Source organism: Pomacea canaliculata, linkage group LG1 (assembly GCF_003073045.1).
Source record: "Pomacea canaliculata isolate SZHN2017 linkage group LG1, ASM307304v1, whole genome shotgun sequence".
Taxonomy (NCBI): Eukaryota; Metazoa; Mollusca; class Gastropoda; order Architaenioglossa; family Ampullariidae; genus Pomacea; species Pomacea canaliculata.
The window spans coordinates 28421018-28445849 of NC_037590.1; the positions used below are offsets into that span (position 1 = coordinate 28421018).

Consider the following 24832-nt stretch of genomic DNA (forward strand, 5'->3'; position numbering starts at 1 on the left):
CAGTCAGGTGAACGGACTTGTGGACAAATATGGAGACAGGTTTGGGGAGGGAAGGTGGCGAATAACGGTGGAACTCTTCAGTGCGATTTCATCATCGTTTTCCCCGGTACTCGCACAAGGAAAGAAAAAAAAAGTTTGATGAGTTGCTGGAAGGAGACGAACGGAGCAGACGCACCGAGTTACTTGCTCACAACACTCCACACAGCTTGTAACTGCCAAGGATTGTTTACTAGCTCTTGTAAAAGTATTGTAAGCTACATGTCAAAACAAGTTTTTTTTTTTAAACGTGCTTTGAAAAACGAATATCCGAGATTTAATCGGGACGGTTAGCGAGCGCCGAGGAAGTAGAAATACAGACAGGAGGAACTGGAGGGCCGTTGGTGCTGGAGGACACAGGAACTGCCAGTTCGGAGTCTGACCCTACGTCGGGCGGATGGGGATGGGGTGGGGACAAGCGGACAGCAGGGACACCACCGGCCGCTCCTCCAGAGTTGTTCTTTGTCGTGGGCCATATCGCACCCACAGTCACGAGGGCGAGGCAGGGGTGACTTGAGTTCACGCAAGGGTAAGTAGAGGAAGGGTGGGGCGCACGGCGAGAGGCTTACTGACGGACAGCTCCACCCCTCGGCTGACAGTTGTGTGGCCCTTGTCATCTCATGAACAGAAAGGAGTTCTTCAATCAGATTTGGGGAAGTAATATCCTGTAATGAACTAAGCCCAATCATTTGCAGTTTTTTTTTTTCTTTGGGGTTGGGGGTCGTGAGCTGGGAAGTTTTTCTTTTTTAAGAAGTCGTTTGTTTTCTGATCTTTTTGTGTGTTTCGGAGGGCAGCATTTAAAAGCAAGAATCTTTTTAACCCAACAAGCCCCTAGAATGCACGAATGCTAGTCTGGTCACATCTTCAATGCATTCCTGGGGTTTCAAGGCTAGTGAGCCAAAAGGAGACCATCCCATGTCTCGCTTTTTCTTCACTCGCATTCTTCTTTTAATTATTTTGCATATTTGCTGCTTGCTGATTTCATAAATCTTCAGGACATGTGCCATTACAAAGAGCTTCAAACACCAGCCCATTAGGAGTGTAGTTTTATGCCACGAGTCAGGAATGTGAGAAGAGCGGTTGAGCGGGTAGGGTGTGAGGGGTTCCACTCGGTTCCTGGCACCTGATTGGAGGGGTTAGCAGCAAGCGTGACCAAGGGAGGGTTCCAGCAGTAAGCGAGGAAAGGTGAAAGGTTTGAGGGAGGAAAGAAAACTAAGATTCGGGGGGAGGGTGGACTAGTCTCTAGGAGAGAGATGGGAATGCTTCCAGCCGCTGATTTGCCGGCACGTGCCATGGCTGTTTCTTGACTGTTTTTATTTTTCCATTTTCACCTTTTAAAATGACTGAGCACACGTGTAAGCACGTGCAAATACACGAAAACATGTACAGGTAGACAAAAATACACACGCGAACACCCACATATTTGTGTACAAACATACGTACATATGGAAGGCGTGCTTATGGCGAGAATAATGTGAGCAGCCAGTCAGACCAACGAACTGTGGTTAGAGGAAAGTGCGGTTCACCAGACGAGTAGCGAGATGATTGGTTGCTGGGAGACCTTGACCCCTGGTGCCGTGCGTTGTCGCTGTGTCCTTGTGAATGTGACCCCACCCCCGCGGTCCTGCCATGCATTGATAGGGATGTTGTTTTGTGTTCACTGTCTTCTCATCGTCGTCTTTAATTATGAAACGATATTGTTTACACAAAATACTGCACACATATATACCCACATTAACGCATACTTTTTTAAAAAAGAAAAGAGGAGTGAATACTGATGAAAATTACGGGAAAAAGTTGCTGTCTGTATGCTGACAAAGTGAAAAGTTGTAAAAGTAGTGTTATCAAAGAGAAGGTAAGGATTTTTAAACGATTTGTTGTTTGTCTGGTCTAGGGCCATCAATACATTTCTGATCGTATAGTGCGGACACGTTTGAACGCATTAGGGAAGTAGTTCCGGTAGGCCTGCCCTCTGTTTAGTATTCATACTCAGGGTTGGGGATAATTAAAGAAAAAAGAGGAAATAGAGTCGCCCTTCCCCTCCCACGCCATTTGCTGCTCACAGCTGCTCAGCACGTGACTTGGTGTGGTGGTCATGGGCTCAGAAAACACTCCTTGACCTCAGCCTTTGAAATGGACCGCGTGTGTGAGAGAGAGAGACAAACAGGGACACAAGGCTGTAGCTAGTAGTGGTACCAGACATTATGGTAGTAATAAGCAGCAGTTCAGTGTGCTGCTGTAGAAGTGTGATTTTAGTTATATCATCGACATCATTACCATAGAGGCGCCGGTCACCAATACAGTTCAGTTCTTGTCTCCGTTCGCTTTTCTTTCTCTGCATGAGGCATCTGTTTACAGGGCTGGCTGCCCTGCCCTAGCTGTTCACTAATTCCTTCCCATCCACCCTCCCACCATCGTCATTACTATAGCAAACAGTCTTTGTCCCCATCTCCTCTGTCTGACTGTGCAGTTGATACTCGCACCTCCTCCGCTGTTCTCATCGGAGAGATGGGTGGGGGCTGTCATTCAACAACAGATCAGATGAAACAAAAAAGAAGGAACATGTGTAAATATTAGGGAAAGAAGAGCTGATGGACACTCATTCTTCTACAACAGGGGTGGGCAACTTCTCCGGTCGGCGGGCCGGATATGGGGATATGAAGTCCTTGGCGGGCCAGATTACTGGATCAATACCTTAATCGCGTATTTATCTACATATGCAAGGAATAAATCGTGTTTAATGTAAACTCGTAAACTTTAATTTTAAAGCAAAGAGACCAAAAACAGTATTTAATGATGTTAACATAATGTACTTCAACAGCTGCTGAAGTCAGTGAGACAGCTGTGGTCGATCAAAGTTGTCAACAAGTTGCTTGAACTCTGGCTGCATGTCGGACGTTGAAATCCTCAGTAAGACTGCACGTGAACATCAGTTAGACTGGAACGCAGATTGGTCTTGTTAATGTTCATGGTCGAAAATGTTTGCTCACAAATGTATGTAGACTCGAACAGAACAAGTAGTTTCATGGCCATCTTTCTCAGGTTGGCAAACTTGGACTCATTCAGTGACGCATAAAATTTGTCAATTCTTTCAGATTGGAATTTCTCTTTCAGAGTAGAGGCACACTGCAGGTCAATCAATTCCAGCTGTAGAGCATCCGGCACCTTTTCAAAGTCAGTTGTAAACGGGGATGACAAGACATCAAACTCAGCATCAAGTTTCTGGAAGTCCGCAAAACGACGAGAAAATTCATTGTCTAGTGTAGATATCATATTGGTGTAGTTCTCAGTTGACATCATCTGGGCTGCCATAGTCTCCAGTGTTGGAAAGTGTGTTGTGATATTCTGACAAATTCACCATCACTGAACGATTTGCTGTGCTTGGCAATGTTGTATGCGACCACAAAGCTGGCATGAGTAGCAGCTTTCTGGGCTACTTTGGTTTTTACGAATACATTCTGCTGCTTTACAAGTTTTCTGTCCAGTTCTGTTGCTCTTGTTTGCCGTTCCGCTGCTGATAAAGTCCTGCCATAGCCTGTAATAGCCTGCCATAACCTGCCTTAGCCTGCAATAGCCTGCCATAGCCTGCCATAGCCTGCATGTGTCGTCGCATAATGGCGGCTGACATTGTACTCTCTCATCACGGCAACACTTTCACTGCACAACAAACATACTGCTTTCTTGCCGACTTCTAAATCTAATTCTAACTGAAAACAAAGAATCAAAAAACAAAGAAAACAAAGAACCAAAAAATAAATAACAGTCACTATTATTCGACGCAGTAAGCAAGTAATTAGCAGTGGGAGATTGCGGCAGAATGTGGCCGCGGGCCACATTATCATGTACGACCAGAAACAGTCTGCGGGCCAGTCAAAATCCCGTCGCGGGCCGGATCCGGCCCGCGGGCCGTATGTTGCCCACCCCTGTTCTACAAGATACCCGTGTCCTGCTTTTGTCGAAGCATTTTACGCGGTGCGGATCTTGGGGTCGAAAGGTTAGCAGTGAATCTCTAGGTTTCAGCCCCACAACCGTACCCACCCACACAGCTTCCTCTTGAATAAAACGGCAAATGGAGCATCATAAACGTGAAATTAAGAAAATAATTGAACCGGTAGGCGATCCCTAGTCAGTTACCTCCCTTATCTACCTTCGGGCATGCGCCTTCAGCTAGCGATGCTGCTCCCTGATTTATATTCATTAAAAGTAGCTCATTCTATTTTTATTTGCATTCGTAGTTCCCACCTGAACACGAGGTGCAGTGGAGCACAACAGCAGCACTGGCTTAACTGTCGGTTTACGGAAACCATATTCGTGCTTAGGAATATTATGCAAATGAGGGCGTGCGTGACTGTGGCCGCTAAAGTATCCCAGCGCCTTTGTGGAAGTAGATGTCGTATGAACCTGTGTTCAGTTCAAATGGAAGGAACTAGGCCCAGTGATGTCACGAGAGTAGGCTCTTTTGTTTCCCTTAGCAACCGACCCACTCCCAGTGGCCTGCAAGCAACTGTCAAGTTAATGATCGCCGTGTCTTGGTGTGGTTATTGTCTGTGGTTGTGGTGGAGGAGGAGGAAGGCGTGGAGAGAGGAAGAATGGAGGTGAACCGTTCTCTATGCTGAACTCCTTGTCTGGTTAATTACAAAGAGATGTAATCAGGCGATGTTACCTGCACGTGTACCTGAGAGATGAAAACGCCGCTCTTATCACTCCAATGGCGATGATATCTTGTGCGCAGACTGGCCCACCGGGTAGCCTGACTACAAGATTGATTTCACTTTTACATGGAACTTGCGAGATTATAAATTATTTTCTTCTTTCTTGGTTTTATTGATTTTATAAAATATTTAAATGTTAATGTTTTCTGTCCGCACGTCAGTATTTAGAAAGTCTTTCGAAGACAGACATAAATGAGAAAAATCATCCATTCAAGTTGTTAATTTTAAATGTTAACCTGCACTAACTTTCTGAAACTCACAAATGCGAAGATATGTGCACACGCACACACGTAAACGAACGCAAGCTCACACACACACACATATGTACTCATCACACACCACACGCACACCTTGACTTACCTTGACACACTTGTCATTGACTTGCACGTGACTTGTTCTTGTGTACAGGTGTTCTGGATAAAGGACAACGTGGAGCTGAACGTGCAGGAGGACATCAACCTCATCATCTCTAGCGAGGGTAGCCTTATCATCAACCAGGCACGCCTCGTCGACTCCGGCAACTACACCTGCGGCGCTGTCAACGCCGCCAGTCGCCGCTTGAGTGACTCTGCCACTCTCACTGTGTTTAGTAAGTTCTTACTTATGTATAATCAGGACAGTGCTGAGACCTAGAGTGACATTTATGATATGGTGCGACAAAAACCCGTATCATCGTCGTCGTCGTTTGTCAGACTATGTAACATTTTGGTTAAGGATAATTTGCACTGAAGAATTACCCTACCCTACGAGTGGCGACAGAGTTATCTATTTATTTTTTCTTCTTCATATAAAACAATAATTTTCGGAGTATGATCCCACAAGTACGGCGCTCGGCCGAGTTTGGTGAGGTCTTTACCGAGAGTAGGTGGGCTCAGAAGGAGCGATTGAGTTGCCTCCCCTACACAGGTACGATCACTGACTGTCGGTGTTTTGTCGCTGCGAAACTCAAGCTCGGCTATAATTTACGGGCCAGCAAAGAATGGCGGGGTCCCGACTGAAGCCCTATGCGGTAACAACGCCCTTTTACAAGGAAGTTGCTGTCGGAATGCTCGGGACCTGGAATGTTTGTGTCCGCCGAGAGCAGTGGCCGCCTCGTATGAAGCGACTCCGTCTTCTGTCAGTGAATTAGTCCCCGACATCAACTCCACTTTTCTGTGGCACAGATACGATTTCGAACGAGCAGATGGGGGGAGATTTTGTGTTCATGGGGAAATCTGGGAAAATCTGTTGGCGGGTGTAGTTTAAGGACGAAAGGAGGAAAAGAAATGCTCGTTGAAGGAGCGTGGGAGCGTGTTGGGGAGGTTGGGAGTTGGCAGGTGAGGGTATTCTAGATGAGCTCGTGCGTCTGAGCCAAAATGTCTTGGAGAAGAGAAGGAGGGTTGTTCCATATTCTGCCCGTCTGCCTCTCACTCTCTCCTCTCACTTTCTCTTTGAGGGAGGACACACAATACAATTCAGGGTGCAGCGACCCAGTCTCGCTGGAGGGTGCCAGCAGCAGAACTGAAGATGTTCAGTGGAGGGGATAGAGGAGGAAGAACGACTGTCAAATTCTCTCGTAGAACTCATCTCAGCGACACAACATCCCAGGATATGACATGACACACAGCAGGACATGACAGTACGACATGACACAACAAGACGGCGTTGCTATGACAACACCATACAACACTACAGGATAGCTGTGGGCACGACCTGCCTCCATGTCCGCATTGTCCAATAATGCTTGGACACAACAAAGATTCTCTCTCCCTGGACACCTTTGTTGTTGTTTGTATCGATTCCGATGTTGACTCACTGGAGTGTTGTCTTACTGACAGCCTCAGGTTTGTAGTTGATCACAAGCCGCTACCGCCACACAAAGACATGGCCGCCGCGCACGGACGCCGGTGATGGTGGTGAACCTGAATACCGCTCGCTCCACAATGTCTTTCTGAGGCTCTTTCTGCGGAGCCTCTTCATCATCTGTTGTGTTCCTTTATTCGCCGTGCTGTCAGTGCGAAAGAAATCGCTATTTAGCTGTCACATCGCTATTTCCATCTGCGCTAAAGTGAAACCTGAAGAGGCGAAGACGAAATGTATCTTTCTTATCTCATCAGGGCCTCGTTCCTCCCACTCCTGGGAGGAGGAGTGAGTCACGGGGCCGGCCTAACCGGTAAGGCGCCGCGCGGAGGTTCGTGGTCTGAAGGCAATTGTCAAGTCACGAGGGAGGGAGGAGAGCCTGTTGGAGGGCCGCGTCCCATTCCACATGTTAACGATAATAGCCAGCACCCTGAGGTCGGTCAGGGGGCGGGAAACTCGGCTCTTGTCTTATCCCAACAGGCCCCTGAACACCAGCTTTCTGCAGGGATCGCGGTTAATGAGCCGTGAACTGCAGTTATGGGCGTCACAGCTGCGCACAATACAGCTGCGCGCGTCACAGCTCCGCACGTGTACACCTGAGCACGTCACACCTATGCGCGGTAACTACTGCGCGAGTTACAACTGCACAATGCACCTGAGCCCACGATTTTCGCCGAAAAAGACTCCGGTGCAGGAGGAACAAGACACGGACCTCATACCGACACACCTGCAGCTGTGAACCTTTTGATGTTATGACCATTAATAGGTGAAAGTAGTGAAGTGAACATACTGCTGACGGTTGGATTCAGCAGTTAGTTACATGCAAGGGTGTTAGTTGAAAGTATTATCAATGGAATCACTGTAATCAGTGGCACGTGCATCGCCTTATGACCCTTTATTGCTGGACACTGGACATGTTTTGACCGAGGGTGACAGAGTTGTGAGGGGAGGGTTTGGACTTGTAGCTATGTGAGGTGATGGGAATCCAATACTGGAACTTTAGTCAACATGTTGAGTCCAACATTTTCAGCAAGACATCTGTAACCAGTTGCTTTGCTATTTTGTTGATCAACGTGCTAAAAAATATTTTACTGCTTTGTTCCACCATTCTGTATTTTTGTAAGAAGAGGCCGATGAATAGTATTGACAAGTACAAATAACTGACAGGAACAGCCGTGTTCCACCCGAGCCGAACAATCCTTATCAATCGGCAGAAATGGCGGCTTGAACTAGGAAGTGAATGTAAATCTTTTGCACGGACACCACCGTGCGTGCCTTCCATCAGCAGCACGGGGCCTGCGCGCTCTCCCTGGGTTTGAACCAGCGATCGCAGCCATGCGCGTGCTCTCCTGCTGCCAGCCTCGCGCCGATTGCCATCTCGCCCTGCCAGGCAGGTGTGAGGTTTACATTTCACAATAGACAGCAGCGCTGCTTGCATTTATAATCTCGCTTGCTTTATCATCCTCATCTCGGGTGCCAGCAGCCAGGTCCGAGATTTGTCTACACAACCCAGGTCTGTCCGGCTCACTTCTGGCGACATCAGCACCGGCCTCAACATTCTGATTGAAAGGAAAAGTCGGAAATAGAAAATCCTTCCCCATTATTGAAAATTAAAATTTTGGGTTCTTCTCGCAACATTTTGCAATTTCTTCTCAATTTATTTATTAATTATATACCTTTTCTGAGAACCATATTTTAGTACTAGCCGCCATTTTTATTTGTTGATGATGCGTGAGTTACACCTCTGTTGATGTTTATTGTTGACAACACGAATGTTGTGGTGTGTTGCAGTAGACGGAGGCTGGTCGGCCTGGGGTGAGTGGTCTGAATGCTCCGCCACGTGCGGCAAGGGCCGACAGCGCCGCACGCGCACGTGCACGGAACCGAGTCCTGTCAACAACGGGGCCATGTGTCCGGGGGACTCCCAGGCCTTCATCGCGTGTGGAACCCTGTGTCCAGGTGAGGATATCTCCCCTTCTTGTCGCACAGCCCCTCGCCCGTGTCCCGACTAGTGGGGGAAGACATCACAAAAAAAAAAACCCTCACAAAAACACTTTGCTGGTTTCCGTTGAAAGTAAAATGTTAGCGCAGTTATACTTATGTCATTTTGTTTCTGAGTGTTTTAAGGTGAGGAGAGGGTCTCGTAATAGTGGCTTGCGGTACTTGTCGATATTGTGCTTCGAAAGACGATATGTGTGTGTGTGCTCGTGCGCAAGTGTGCACCCTAGAACTATGAGTTGAGGAGTGCTTCCCATGCTGGTAATATCAGTTTCATTGAGCCTCGTCCAGCTGTTGTCTCAAACCAAGCACGTGGCTGATTTCCGATTTTGTCTGCAGGTGTGTGTGTGTGTTTGCAGACATTTACCCATTGCTGGTTTGACACAACTTCGTGTTCAGACAACAGCACCAGTAAAATTTTAATGTCATAAGCACGTCTCCTCCTCACACACAATCGAGGGTTTAGCAGCAAACGGCGCTCGCCCACCTCTAAGCCATCGAGACTCCACGCAGCGTGGAGTTGTAGTCGCAGCTCCATTTACACGAGCAGCTCCAACAGGTAAACAAGATGGTCCCTGGCCGAGGTAGATCAATACCAATCCATGCAAATCTCCACAGCGGACCTCGTGTCCCTTTCCCGAGCCCTTCAGAAGAAGACAAACAGTGTCCTAACGACAGGTCAGTTTACACATTGTGCGCCCCGCAGCCCTGGGCTTTCTTATTCTAGCGGAGGCTGGGAGTAAACCTGTTCCAGTCTCTTTGGAGTGAGGGAAAACAGTTAAACGGCTAAAACACAATCCGCCTGACAGCAGCTGTGTCAACAGGGCGCCCTCACGACCTGCCCGCTGGCAACCTTGCGGTCTCGGTTTACCGACATGATCACCGCCGAGGGCGGCCTTGTGCTGGTGGTTTGCCCACACGATGATTAGGTATGGCGAGTGTTGCTTCACCTACCATCGCTTACTAATGTAAATGCCTGTTTTCATTCCGACGGCATTCACCTTCCATTTCGCAGTCGGGAGAGAGAGAACAAAAAAAAAAACCACCCAACAACAACAATGCATTAGACGGCGACTTGCACTCACGGAGTTTGTTTTAAACTGTCAGGAGAAGAAGAAGGAGAAATTTGTCAACAGCATGAATTTTTTATGCATCATTGTCTTGAAGGGGTTGGATGGTAGGGAGAATGAGTTGTTGTTTTGCGGTACCCGATCTTTTGTCGGGTTTGCTGACAGGGTGTTGCAGTGTGATGGGGTGGAGGGGTGTCAGTCCCGCCACATTGTGCCCGAAGAAACGGTTGGTGCCACTAATGCAGGCGGACAGTTTAATGCGTGTGGGCCCTTATGCTAACCTAACGTAGCTGCCAGCTCGGATATTTGCTGCAAGGGGTCTGAGAAACTATTGTTTTGCGGGAGGGGACCATGTGTGCGAGGAATGCCCCGCCAGCCTGTGTGTGACACCCGGCGGCTCGGCAGCTGCCGCCTTTCTTGTGGGCTGACGGAGAGCGCGGCGCCTGACAAGACCTGGCCACCTCGGGCCCGTGAAATTTATACCTCCACCTTTTGAATGGCAGAGTTAATCTCCCTCAGAGGACTCTTCTTGAACCGGAGATGTCATATGATCCTTGTACCAGTCACAAAAGGCTCATTTTCCCCCGTATGGCCATTAATTACCGACTGACTCCGGGATGAGTGGGTGACAGCTGTTGGAGTTAAACGTGTACGTGGCCTTACACAGCATCCACCACACGATGGACGGGGTCCTCACCCACACCCCTTGGAATAAAGGTGAAGGAGGAAAGGGACTCATAATAGTGTGGCCCGAGGGGCAGCGAACTGTAAGTGGTTCATCTTGCCAAATTCCAATCTGCTGTTAGGGGAGGTGCTTCTGCATCGCTGTAGAAAACACTGACCACCATTGCCGAGGTTTAAAAGACCGACACAAATACACAGCAAAGGGGAGGATGAAATGTTTCAAGCACATAATGATAACTGATGTATCAACAATACTTCTGCATGGTAAACATTTTTGTTGTGACTGTCGGTAGTACTTACCCGGTGAACATCACAACAATCAGCTCTGGAATAGATATGAGCAGACACACACACAGACGTACAAACATTATTACATGGAATATGGTATCACCGCTGCCTCATTTCTCGACGGAAGCGAGAGTTGTCCTCAGTAGTTGTCTGGATTATATTTAGTATTTGACAATACGTGACACGGAAGTAGTAGTTATTTTCCGTTAACCTCATTTCTGGAGCTTGGTTGGCTGTAATTGCTTGTGGTGCCAGGTTCCCACGCGCAGTTCCCTGCTGGCCATGTTTACATTTCAAAAGTCTTCTAAAGTCGCGGAAAGAAATGAAAGTGGAGCGAGAGAAGGTTGTAGCTGTGGGTGCTGCCAGTGTGGTTGCAGCCCGTGATGTGGAATCAGGTCGTCTAGGGCTACGGGCGGACTGCGGCACAGCACGACCTGTCATCAACGGCCAAACATGCGGTGAGCGACTCCAGCAGACGGGACGAGAAAGGTAGCCGGGTGAGAGGGAGAGAGGGGGTGCTAATCAGGCGAGATTCCCTGCCGGGGATTAGCACATGACTGGCGAGGGCTGTCGCCTAGCTGCGAGATTGAAGATGACTTGCCTCTTTGTGTGCCGTCAGCCTCGTGTCCTCATAACTTTGTCACGTACCCTCAAAGGAGGAGAACACGCAAACACCGGCTTTCACCCTCACCGACAGGACGTGTTCACGGCGCCCAGCAGGTGATGGTCCGACTCCCGCCTGTAATTTCTCCATCGAAAAAAAGCCTTGTTTGTTTTTCTTGTCGAAGAACCCCTCTTTCTTGTCAATGGAGGGCTGCGAGTCTGTTTATACCATACTGAGAATCGTTTCTGATCATCATTTCACCTGACTTGCCAGTAAAGTAGGCGACTACATCCGTTTTAGAAGAGGCGTGCACGAGCTGTGACGTACGCTGTCCACGTGTTCTCAAACGTCGGAAATAAAACAGAGGAAATGAGAGAGAAATGGTATTTCCCTCGGGTTTTTAAAAAGCCGAGAGGCGCCAGGGATGTCGGTAAGACATGTACCCGAATTGCCACCAGGGGAAAGTGAGGGGCACACATGAATCATCACCAGGGGAATAGGGACACTGACGACCCGATCTATCACCAGGCCGATTTAATCCTCAGCCTTAACCGTGAGACACAGACCCCCTATTCATCGTTGGGGGGAAAATGGTACACGAACGTTCCCCGTGGCCGCGGAAATGGGACGGGGGGACCTGAGTCATCGGCGTGTGGGAGTCGGGGGCTAGGGACGGGAGTTGCGCCCTTGGAAACCCAGGCCCTTCGTCTGGCGCGGGTTGTCAAGGCCTGAGCTGATGACGGCTGGTTATTGTTCTTTCGTTTGAGCGTACCGGAGGAGGACAGAGCACTAGAACAGAGCCATCGCTCATTGTCAAAAAGCCAGCACGAGGCCCGACATGTGAGCGGTCTCTGCGAGGGCGCAACACACGACAGACGCTGATGGCGGTAAATTGCGTGTGCTATGTGCGCCGTGCACCCGGGGAGCCTCCACCCCACCCCCTCATCCTCCCCTCACCCCTTGCCGGCAGTGTTCGGGAATCCGCGGCGGGATCCAGGGCCTGAGGTTTCCATCTGGAACGAGCGATAGTGAAAGCTGGGGGTCACTGGTAATGTTTCAGCGGGTCTGGGTAGGTCCTGCACTCTTGCTTGACAAAACATAAATATGCCGCACACTTACCGGTGAGGACCTGCAGGACGAACGGGTTAAGAACGGGTGGCTGAGGACCTGCGAAGCAAGATTATGTCCTGGCATTGCCGACAGAACATAAACGGTCTTCTACCCTGCTGTAAGGCATTGTTCCATGTCTTATTATTTTTTTAAAATAAAGCATGTGTGAGTTTGTTTTCACAAGATGGTCCTCGAGCAAAGTCATGTCTTCAGGTGCTGCATCTGGAAGAGAGAGATGTGGGAATAAGCCAGAGGAAGGAGATACTAAGGTGTTATATCTGTCCTAATTTTACTTGAATAATATTTTTGTCGTATATATATAGAACAAAATGCACCTGTACCAAGTAAGATTGAAGTCAAAGTGTGGAAACATTCGGTGAGGCCATTCTTTAATTCATCATCGTCCCTGGAAATGCACGGCAGACTGTCTTGATTTACTGTCACACAAGTGTCTGCATCCGTTTACGGATGGATGGAAAGACTCATCCTGTCTGACCAGGGCAGGACGCGGGTGTTGCGGGTGACATGGAAAAGCCGGGGGAACAGTAAGTGCCTCGTGCCGCCGCTAACGAGCGGCTCGCCATTCCAGTGCCAGCCTGACGCGGCTGAGCGACTGTCGAGGGCAGCCCGACGCTGCGGGGCCAGGAGATAAGAGGCCACTGCTCCTACCTGAGCTCTCCTGGCAGACCTGTGCCGTGTCTCCTGTGCAGCCGGGCCCAGACGGCTCTGGCGCTGGTGTGGCCATGGGTCAGCACAAACAGGGGCGCCGCCTGCTGGATGCTATTAGCGGAGTCTGCACGGGTCAACGCACGGGTGGATGGTGTAGGAGCTTTGCCAGGCACACCTCGGCCGCACACCGGCAATCCATTTGTCGCCGCCGAAATCATCTTGTTTTTATCGGGGAGGGCGAGGGGGAGGAGGGGCAAGGAGGGAAGGGTGAGGACCAGAAGGAGGAGAAGCTGCGAGGGGAGCGGTAACAGGGTGAAATGAAGCACAGCATGTCAAACAATGGCTTTCTCGTCATACTGCCTACAGATTCCACTGCCGGCGGACTTTTCCGGGTGACTGAAGAGGAAGAAGGAACAATGCTGATGGAGAACGTGGAGCTGTGCCGCAAAGATGCGCTTTACAGCTTTACAGTGACTCAGCTTCCGTCCAGCTTGACAGTGCAGGAGGGACTCCGCCTCCCGTCCGGCATTTAAATCACACATCAAGAGAGAGTTGGGTACACCAGACGGCAGCACTGGGAGGGCAAGGCACCAACCCTTCCTGCCTTCTCCAGCAAAAGCGTCTTGCTTGGAAAACTTTCCTACGGATCGTGATTCATTAGGCGTTTCTATCGCTTAATTATCAGCGGACTCCCTGACGCCTGTCGAAAGTTGGCGAGGGGGGGTGGGATGGAGCAGGAGGGCCCGGTCTGGCATATTATGGGCGCCGAGAGGGCCTTGTTTCGTCTCGTCTCTAAACTAGGTAAATCTGCACGGAGCCACGATCAATAGAAGTAAATAAAAGGATGTGCAGCTGATTGTCTACTCGGTCAACCGCATCGTCTGCATGTAAAATGGTTTTATTGCCGCAAAAAGCGACTTAACTGTAAGATTCCGTCGAGCACTTACATGGACGAGAAGCTGTGCACTGTCGCGACCCGCTGACCCCTGGCGTTGCTAGGAGACTGGTCGGTCGACGTTCCTCCTTCCGTTCTTAAAAGCATTCTCTTTGAAAGATATGCCGCTTTAAATTAACAAAGACCAATCATGATTTCTCACACTCACCCAGCCACCCATTTAAAAAGAAAGCTAAACCTAGTCAGTTGTTTGAAAGCGAGCAGAAAATACAGTATTTATTCGTTACAAAAATCAGCGACAAAATGCGTGTTGCTCGCTTCCTGGTCAGAAGGCCATCAAACACCTTTATTGTGCAGGTGTCGGCCTTCTACTGAGCTTTGCCAGCACTTACCTTGACATTACAAGTCTGATGATCAGACTTGCTTTCCGTGACTCACCTAGCTTAAGTTTTACGATTTACCTGGCATTAATGACCTGAGAACTTTGGAAAGACTTGTAAACTTCGGAAACTTTGTGAAAATGCTGCAATAAGTTTGATTTTTTTTTCCCCATTAGAGTTTCTGTGATGCTGCTTCACTATTTTATTTTTAAATAACACTTTGGGCGGAAGGAAGGAAGGAAAGGCAAACCTGAGTTGTCTTCAGAAGAAACTGCAGCAGACCGAAGCTTACCTTCCTTGCTCGTCCTGTGTAGAATAAGGCTAATACAGGGCTGGTAATATGTGTAATGATCTGTGGCTTACCTCCCTCGCTCGTGTTCTGTACAATAAGGCTAATACAGAGCTGGTAATGTGTGCAGTGATTTTATTCTTTTCTTCTGTGCTAGACTGCAGAGTGTTTAAAAACTCTCAGTAAGTCAAAGCTGTTTTCCTCCAAAAGAAGATAGTTTTGCGCACAAAAAAATTTTGCAGATCAGATAGCAAGAAGCATTAACAAACCAAAACAAAACAAAACAAAAAACCCCAAGCTAGCATTTAAAAAGAACTTTTTTCTCCTCCAGCCTCCGTTACCCACAATCCCCCGCGTCGCTAAAAAGTTTGGATGCGCGCCAGTCGTTTCTTGCCGAAATAAACCGAATGGGAAAGCCGCATTTTCAACATCAGCCATTTCCTCGCTACAAAAACAACTAGTGGTGCTAGAACGCGAAAACAAACATCCCCGGCTTTAATCGATCATACTGAAAAAAATCTCTAACAGCTTTGGGCACCAACACTGCCATCGCAGCATCTTTGCCAGGAAGGACAGAACAGCAGCTTGTCGCTGGTTTGTTGCTGACTGACTGACTCTCCATGGCGAGAACAACTGGTCTTGTCGAGTGATACAGTTCATATCGAGGCTGAGAACTGCTTGGAGTGTCCCAAACATGAGCAACTAGTATCAGGATGGTGGACTAGCGGGTCTCCTTGGTGTTTGCATCGCCACAATCATTTCTTACTTCATGTGTCCTGTTATGTTGCAGTCTGAGGCCTTGTATCCTCTGTGTGGTGATGGTTACATATTAAGTACATTAGATGTTTTTCCTGTTTATAGTTGGTAGTTGCATTATTATTATCTTCGATTCCTGCCTTGCAAATGAGTTCATTACTTTGTGCTTATAGTCTTGCATACTTTTGTAGGACCCTCCTTCCCCCACACACTCTCCATACCCTTACACATCATCATTTGACATTTTATTTTATTCATTCACCCCATGGGGGGGGGGGTGTATGGAGAAATTTTAAACTATACACAATGTTTAACATCTGGCTAAAACTAAAGAGAGAAGTGGTCATTCATACAATATTTCAATGTTGTCTGCCATTGTGCCACCCTGTGGGAAGTCATTTGCAAGGTTTAGTGAATTTGGTGTATATTTCTTGTACATTTGTATTTTTTCTGAGCTTTAATTTTCCACCCAGAACTTTAGCTTTTAACCTAGTATTTTTTATTTTGGTTCACCGTTTTATATATTTAGAACTTTCTTTTGTAGAATTTGTATTCTATCCTTGCTTTTAGTAGATGCATACATGATTATTGATTAAAAAATATTATAAAAACCACCATTAACCAATCTTCTTAATAAATAAATGAAAAGATGAACCATGTAAAAAGCAAGTAGTATTACATATTGTTTTTTGTTAGTGCCAACAGACTGGCATTAGCATTATCCATCATAAACAACATTCAGATTCTATGACAGCTTTGGAGGAAAATTAATAATTACACAGTAAAGTGCGTGCACACAGGCACACACATACAGAGCTAATTACCAGAAAAATTTAAGATATTGTAGCTTTGCATTACCACTAAGCAAATTTTTTTCTTAAGATCCATGCTAAAGAACTGTAATAAATTAAAAAGAGAGAATAAAATTCCATTACCAATAAATAAGACACACACAGTGGGTTCTTGGCACACATCTCAACTCAGGAAAGTAAACGCAGAGTAAATCAGTTTATATCAAAATGGAAGACATCAGGTGGTGAGTAGAGCCCACTTTACTGCTTCCTTCAGGATTAGGCCGCAGAAAAGAAGACAGACACATTTGTAAAGTAGATGCAGGTAGATGTGTAGAGAGGGACAGGAGACATATACAACTGTCAGATAGAGATGTAGTGTGGAGCTGATGAGGATTGGTGGTGACAAGCTGACTGCAGTGGCCCTGTGTGCCCCTGTCTTGTTGTAGTGGACGGTGCGTGGGGCGAGTGGTCATCGTGGTCGAGCTGCGGGCCCGACTGCTCCCACCAGCGCCGCCGAGCGTGCGATAACCCCTCGCCCAAAAACGGGGGAGCGTTTTGCTGGGGCAGCAAGAACTCGGAATCCGCCAATTGCACAGGCGGCGTGTGTCGAGGTAGCCACTCTTTCTTTTTGTTTTGGTTTGTTTCTTCTTCTTCTTTTTTTTTTAAACCTTTTGCTTGAAGTTTTTGGGTTTGGGTTGAGCTTTTCTGTCCCTGTCCCCTTTCCTCTTGGCTTGGACTTGCTTACAGAGTATACTGTACTGGCTTACATGGCTTGGGCTCTGGTGGCATGTACGACAGGGACGGACTGGCTTCCTGTGTGCCTTCTGCTCGTCTGCTTTGCAACCACGACTGCAACAACTGCACACTTGTCGCATACTTCCACGGATTTATAGACGAAAGCACATAGGGCATTTGATGCACATTTCCAATGCTTCGGTGACATCTTAAAGGCCAGTAATGGTTTTTGAAAATAATCCGGTTTTCATTTTCGTAATGATCGATTCATCACCTTAAGATCTGAGTCTTTGTTCAAAGTTTAAAAAAAAAAATGGTCACATGACACTTTCAGTTATTCCAGCATTGTCAGACGCATGGCTCTGTAGTATTCACTGGGACTTGTGCATGTTGGGTGGTTTGGTTGCTAGTGCACTCTTTAACCCCTTTGCTGTGTGTGCAGTGCGCACGATCTCTTGCTTGCTTGTTCTAACGCTGGCACTGCTGTGGTCGTGGTTTGAGATGAGTACTAACCTCCTGGACACCGTGCACGTGTGCGCATGTCTGTACGTGCACGCACGCGTGAGCCAGTTGATGATAGAAGGAACGGAGGAAGTCGTAGGCCTGAGTAGTATTGATGGGTTAATTCCGACAGGATCATTACTTCCTCCTCGTCTGATCCGGCAAGGTCATAATTATTATCACACACATACTACATCATCAATATCATCATCGTCGTCGTCATCATCTTCATCTGCAAACTCGTCGTCGTCGAAGTTACTAAAGTGTTCACATCGTGTAAGTAATATTATATGCCATGTAGTTCTAACAGTATTGTTTCTTGATTTTCCGCATTGCGAAGATAAAACCAAGATGACCTGGTCACGTGCTTCCATTTTTACCTTGGGCGTGATGCTAGCGCAGGCTTCACGGGTATGTGTGCGCGCGTGCGAGAGAGAAAGAGAACGAGCGGTGTTACTCAATGAGAACAGACTAAATTGAGGTGTCGTGGAAGGTGAATAAGCGCCAAACCTAGCTCCAAAGAAAGGCCATGCAAACATTGAAGTTTGTGTCAATCTGGAAGCTAAAGAACTCGGCCATTGAGACGGAAAGTCTCCACAATACCTCGAGTGACGAGCAGCGCCGGTCGCGTGCGAAGTACGCCGAGCGCCCTCACCTGTGTGCTCAGGGCGGCCATCTCCGAGAATAAATACCCACAGTAAATGGCAAAATAGTTTGTACCATTACTACACCGAGCTATTCCTCATGTTGGATCCCGATTAGTACTAGAAACAAAGCATTATACTAGTGTGTCGAGGTCTGGTGCCTCGAGACAAGTCGATTGGTAGAGCAACCTCGCCATGGTTCGTAATTTGATGAGGACAGAGATTGGGTGACAGCACCGCTGGGTGGCTTGCATGATGGGGTAGACCCGAGCTTTTATGGTGTCCATAACTGACAGTTCCCAAAGTCGTGGAACTCTTTGATGACAGATGCAGAGCTGAGCACATGTTTATCAAGCTCAGTAGAAAGGCTGATTTCCAGGGTATCTGGCCATTTAGTGGGCGTAGTGAAGCGAGGGCGTGTCGGGCCAACTTGCAGATGAACGGATTGGTCTGGTTGCTAGGTAAACTGAGTGTCGGTGACGAAACTATTCGCATAGTTAAAACTCGCGAGTTGCTAGCCAACGGATGTAAATATTTTGATTACCCTCATTGAGCGTCCTTGTGAAAGGGTGCGCGTATGCTCGGGTGTTAGTTTTGGGGGCGAGTGAGGAGGAAAAACTAAAAGAAAGAGAATGTGTGTATATATAGTCTGGCAGAATGGATATATATATAGAAAGAATTAATGTCCAACGAGACGGTCATACGTGAGGAGAGTCACGTGGGTCATTAAAGGCCTGTGGAATAATCCCCTCCCCGGACACTTGATGCATAATATGGCGGCTGGAAGGCTATAAACACTCGTAAAACTCACTTGGGGCCCCACAGACAGACATTATCTTATCGGGATAGCCTAGGCTTCGATAATACCCTTTAGGAGCCTACAGACATGATAAGGACATAATAGTCATTACTTGCGGACATAATAGCCATCAGGGACATGACAGACTGCCTGAAGACCCGGGGTGGACAGCTGTGTGATGTCCAGGGGGCCAACCAATGGACTGAGGCTTCTAGTCTTAATAATAACGCCTTGATATCAATATCATACGAAATAACTTTATCGGAATTTAAATCTTTAGATGTCCTCGTGGTTTAGACACACGGTGGTGTAGTTCAGTAGTACACACCACCCGACACATGAGTGTGTAGAGTACAGGGGTGGGTTTCCAGCGCGTATCGTGAATCTTTCGAGTGAACACTTGTGTGTGTGAAGAGGAGGGGAGTGTGATTGTTTATCCATAATTTGTCTCGAAATCTGGCAGGATAGAAACTGTCGCAGAGGGAAACAGCAGGAATTTCCTGACAGTGGACTGGACACAACTTCAGTGTAGCCGAACTGTCGGACAATATCACAAAAGCTGTCCAGTCTCCTGTCATTTACAGGATTATTTATTTAAGAGTTAAAATTTAGGGACAGGGGTTAGCTTTTATGGTTTAGAATCTCGATGAGTGAAGCAGATGCCGAGATGTCACACGATTTCCATAACACCCTTTCCAGCCCCGCCACCTCTGTCATGGCGGAGGCCACGGTAAGGCTCTAGTGTAGTTGTGTCTTAGACTGGACTGCGACGGCTGCATGTGTTGTAGTAACACCGATAAAGTGACAACAGTTGTAGAGAGTAACAAATAAGTGTTTATAAGCTACAGCAGGCCGTGTCTAGAGGCTTTCAGTAAACGACAGCAAGGTGCGAGACCCGTGCACACAGCATCCCCCCCCCTCGGTCATCACAAACGAGGAAATCGGCAACTTGCCTGCAGACAGAAAAGGTCGACGCGCCCAAAGTGACTCGAATCCGCGGCCAAAGATAGATTGAGATTCACCGGCACTGGCGGCAGAAAGCCGGAAATGAGGAGCAGGCCATGGCACGGCCGCGCAAGATGATGGATGAAGTAGCAAATTTCTGAGAGTTAAGTAGAATTTTTATCATTGAAATAATGCCATTGGGTTCTCTGCCGCAAAGCTTAGGTATGATGAATTGCTTTTTATCCATGGCTGTGCACTTCGGGGCAGCCAGCCTTGGACAAAATTGTTTGAAGTCCTCCCTCCTGCAGTCTCATTTACCAGCTAGAGTGATCTCCCGCTACCCCGCTCTCACCCCGTCCACCCGTCCTTTCAATGCCGAGATCAACCTTCAGCTGCAAAATGTCGCGCCTTGGTTAAAATTGTGACCACGGCAGTTTAGACGGATTTTTAAAAATATATGAATATAAATCCTTTTCATCTTTTTTTTTCTCTCTCTCTCTTTCTGTCGCTCTCTCGTGTTTTCATAAGAGAGGAGAAAAATGAAAGAGGAAGGAAGGGTAGGGCAGAGGGAGAGAGAGAAAGAAAAGGAGAGGAGAGACTCGGTCCCTGTTGAGATGCCTTTTGACATCCTCGGAAGCTAGAGACAAATGAAAATGCAAAATTGATTAGACCAAATGAGCAGTGTCAGCGTCTACCCGGCTGGAGGAGGGAGTAACGAGGTTAAGACAATGGCGCTGGTTCAGTGGCGGGTCTTACACCTCGGCTCTTTTGAAGATTCTTCGAGGATCGAGGGGACCCTTCCTTACCTCAGACAGAAGCCATGCATACTTAACAAGGACTTCAATTTTTCCTGCGAGTTGCCGTTTGTCTGAAGAGTTTTAATTTGCAGAGACAATGTCCAGGCGGACATGCCGCAGAGGTGCGAGGAAAAGCTGGGGAGGCTGTCCACTAGGGGCCTCATAATGAGAAACTGGCATGATGTCTTCCCTCACTCCCTGTTAGCCAAGGGTTTCCCAGGTTTCTGGACTCCCCTGATATCATTCCTTGTAATTTATTTTTATAATTAGAAGAGACATTTTCCTGTAAAATGTTCTGTCGTTAATTTTTCAGCCATTGTCTTGATGTGTGTGCAAATGTGTGCTGTCCTACAGAGCAGTGTTCACTTCCTATGAAGTTGCAGTTTCTGGGGATTGTTTTAAGGGAATAAGTTTAAGGGTTTGTTTCTCGAGAAGAAAACAGCCCTGACTTACGTGGCAAACATGCGATCAGCTGGCCAGTGTGTTGGCTTGATTCACGCATGGACAATGCCCTTTGACCTGTGTACCAACCGTGACGTGTGTCAGCAGAATGCTTATTTCTTTCTTTCTTTCGTCTTGTCTTTGTGTTGTTTTATTTTTTTGTTGTAGTTCTTTTCTCTTCTGTCCTTCTTTTCTCTCCAGTGAAGCTACGCAAAGATTGTTCTGTCAAATATGAACATTTGAAATTTCAGAACGCAGAGAACTTACCCCCAGAATACCTACATCAAAAGATAGGAAAACTGTTGAGGGTAAGAACTGTGGACCTGTTTCCGGCTTTGTATATAATAGCACTGCACATCAGGTGAAAAACCTCTCTCCCATCTTAGTCACACTCTCTCCCACTCCCAACCACCCGACCCGACCCGACCCCCTTGCTCACTGCCTGTCATTCTCCTCCTCCCCAGGTGTATGTTAATTCTTAATGAACCTGCATCTCCATGTACACCTCGCTTGCTGATTAGCAGGTACCGATAGGGAGAGAGGTTTGAAACCTTAATCTTTATTTCTGTAAATTGAAGTTGATAAGATGTGTATCTGTAGTTATCTTGAGCTAACCCAGTGTCTACAGCTTTCACTAGTCGCTGCCATCAACACCACCTTCACCAACATTGCTGGGGTCTTGTTACCTGCAGGCACAGTGCTATCTCTGGGGATCGCCCAGCACCATAGATTGGGTGGCTCTCAGGCTGAGCTCCGGGTGGAGGGAAAAAAGCACAAGCGAGCGATAGGCAGCATGTCGCTGACACCAAACTCTTTTGTTGACGTTTCGTGACCTTTGCACTGGGCGATGGGGAAACTGTAAGCCTTAAGAACTGTCGTAAATGTACATCCGCGAGATAAAAGGTAGATATCAGGTTGTCTGCAGGCCTGTTTCCCTGTCAGTCGATTTTAATCTCTACCTCTTGGCATTTTTACATTGACCTTTAGGCGCATCATTTTTGTTTTCTGTTTGTTTTTTCAAAGTCTGAAAAGAAACTGTTTTTGCAGAAACTCAGTCTGTGAAACCTGAGATGACAAATTCAGACAAAGGTTTGTTGGATTTTGACCATGCGCCTGTCCTAACATCTGTGTAGATGTCTTATGTCTTACGTAGATGTCTCATCAACTGTCAAGCTTTTTTTTTATTTTATTTTATTTTATTTTTATTTAGTAACCACTTCTTCGCTTCTTTCAGCTCAAGTGTTGCCCCTAGTAGTTAGTATAGTGTTATTTAGGTAGCAGCAAGACTTGTGTGATGGAGAACCGTGACTTCTCCCTGTAATTGTCGAACTGCTGTACAGTTAACAGTTGCCAACAGGTGTGAAGGATCAAATGATCGCCACTAACAAAACTCAGCATGACTTAGTGAAAATGAAACCTTCTGTTGACAGGAGAATCTTTGTTTCTGTGGGGTTTTGTTGAGTAGACCTCCCAGAACTACCTCCCAGAACTAACCTAGTGACTCATTGTCTACAGGCCCATGTGACGGTGGGTTCGTGTGTGTGTGTTGGGGGTTAGTCGAGGGTTAGGGGGCAGGAGGCACGTGGACTTCACATACAATCATCGACTAGCTGCTGTCGTATTCATTTAAGTGTACATCTGATTGCTTCCTTCAGAAAAGAAAACTAGCTACTGAGATGTTTTTATTTTGTGAAATTCCAGTGTAGTCTTCACGGGTTTTGTGACGACTACTACTGCTTCTGTTGAGAGATTTGCTTACAAAGCATGCATTATGTATGAGTGACCCCAACAGCTACGTGTCCCAGAAGGAAGAAGAGAAAGGAAGATCGATGTCTTTTCATTTGATTAACTGATTGTGAAAGGAATGTTAGGAAGCTGTGTGCAAGTGCTTCTCAACAAGATCCACCCCTTGCGTCCCTTGTATGTGAACGCGTGTGTCTGCGTGTAAACGTGTGTATTAGTGTGAGAACATCAGCATGTGTGTGTGAATGTGTGTATGTGATGCAGGTAAAAGAAGTTTCCTGTCGCAGCTGCTCTCCTCGTGTACAGCAGTGTGTAAGCACGCGTGGCTGTGCACGCGCCCGGAAGACCTTCTGCCTGCGACCGGTCACGTGGATCCAGTCTGTCGGCGCTTGCTTGCTTGTCAACAATCGCGCCAAGACGCTGGACGCAGCAGGCCAAGTGTTTCTACAGTCATGGCCTGTCAGACTAGCAGAGCGCCCTCCACACACTCTCCGCCCTCTTCACACCCTCAAATCAACGGAAAAAACATGGAGCGTCCACGGGAGACGAGCGTTAGTGGCCCTGACTTGGCTGTCAGACTGTCGCTCCCTGTTATCGCCCTCTTACTGCTGCCAGACGTCTCCACTGGTCTTGTAGCTATTTCTGAACAAAATGTAAAAAAAAGTGTTGGTGCGCATGCATGCGCCACATTCATGGCCCAACTGATCGCAACGAACTCAGTGACACTGCGTTCACCTGTCGGTTGGACTCTGGGAGTTCCCATGAGCACCTGGGAGGACTGCTAACAGAAGTTGCCAGAAAAAAAATTAAGACTGAGCCACTGCCACAGTCTCTCGATGTCAGAGGCGGGAGCTTGAGACACCCGTGTTTCGAGGTATCTTCGCATCTCTGACGCAGTGTCAAGGAGGTTAAGACCTCGCGAACTTTCGCAATATTTTATTCTCTTATAAAACTGCCGATGAAAGGTAGGGCACGACTCCCCCAAATATCGTAGACTTGAGTCGCAACAGATTCATCGTGATAGATGGCAGGAGGAGAAAAATGAAGACACCGAAGACCTTCACACCACTGTAGTCAGGAAAATGTCGTGAGCGATGCTGTGGCACCGCCGGTAATAAATGTGCCTGCCACCACCAGATAAGGTGTCCACGACTGCCCGGTGTGCCAGCTTCCTTCACCAAATCTCTTGTGTTGCCTCCCAGAGAGCAGACAGACACACAGCATGGAGTTGGACAGTAAGGTGTGACATTGGGGTGGAGGAGAGAGAGAGAGAAACCTCCTGTCCACGTGACCAGGGTGGCTCTATTGATTTCAGACACACCTTGTACAAAGCCATTAAAACTGCCATCTGAAACATTTAGCAAAGCTCTCTGTGCAACCAGAGACTGAACTCGACAGAAACGTTCAATTTTTTATGAAATGTGCTTCATGCTCACTCCTCCCTCCCCCCACCATCGCTGCTAACTCAGCCTCCTTCCGCTTGGCAGAACGTGAAAGTCCCATAGAAAGGTCTCGCCCCTAGCAGAGGGAGAAATTATGCTAATGACCCAGACAAGGCTTTATGTCCTGGAATGGAAGACTCATGAAATTAGGAGTACTTTAGGGACAGCCCAGCTCCTCCAGTCATCATACTTATCAACCATCATTCTGCTGCTGTCAGGTTGAGTTAGCCACCATTGCTGTCACGGGCGGCCTGTCAGTGCAGCCAGCCAGCAGACAGAATAGACATGTGGTCGTCCCCCCAATTCACACTTCTGCGATGTGTTGTAAAGCATGAGATTGCATCCTACTCAGCCTCACACAAAAATGGAGCGGAATCGATGCAGTTGTGAAGTCTCTCGGCCAGAAAACTGGTGGCAGCAAAACTGAGGGCGAAGATGCTGAGAGACATCTACCCACATGTCTGCAGCAGCAAAGCAAGAAGATTTACTCGGCAAGTTGTGCTCGTTCGTAGCCTGCTTCTTTCTTCCCTTTCCCAATTCCCATTTTCCAGTGTTAGATTAAGCTTTAAAAAAACATCGCACATGAAGTGGATGTCTGACCTCGTGAACCTGACCGCCAAGCCACAGGCTGCTGTGTACACCCGCCTCTCCTACCCCAGTC

General features: G+C 47.5%; 1 protein-coding gene across 1 annotated transcript in view; it reads left to right on the forward strand.

The window, feature by feature from the left end:
• The window catches only part of LOC112560926 (netrin receptor UNC5B-like), a 311035-nt gene that overhangs the window by 255861 nt on the left and 30342 nt on the right, over positions 1–24832 (forward strand). Inside the window, exons 7-11 of the mRNA XM_025233048.1 lie at positions 5157–5337; positions 8379–8546; positions 16571–16735; positions 21238–21294; positions 22034–22075. Coding sequence (XP_025088833.1) covers positions 5157–5337; positions 8379–8546; positions 16571–16735; positions 21238–21294; positions 22034–22075 — 613 coding nt within the window. The remainder of the gene's footprint in view (positions 1–5156; positions 5338–8378; positions 8547–16570; positions 16736–21237; positions 21295–22033; positions 22076–24832) is intronic.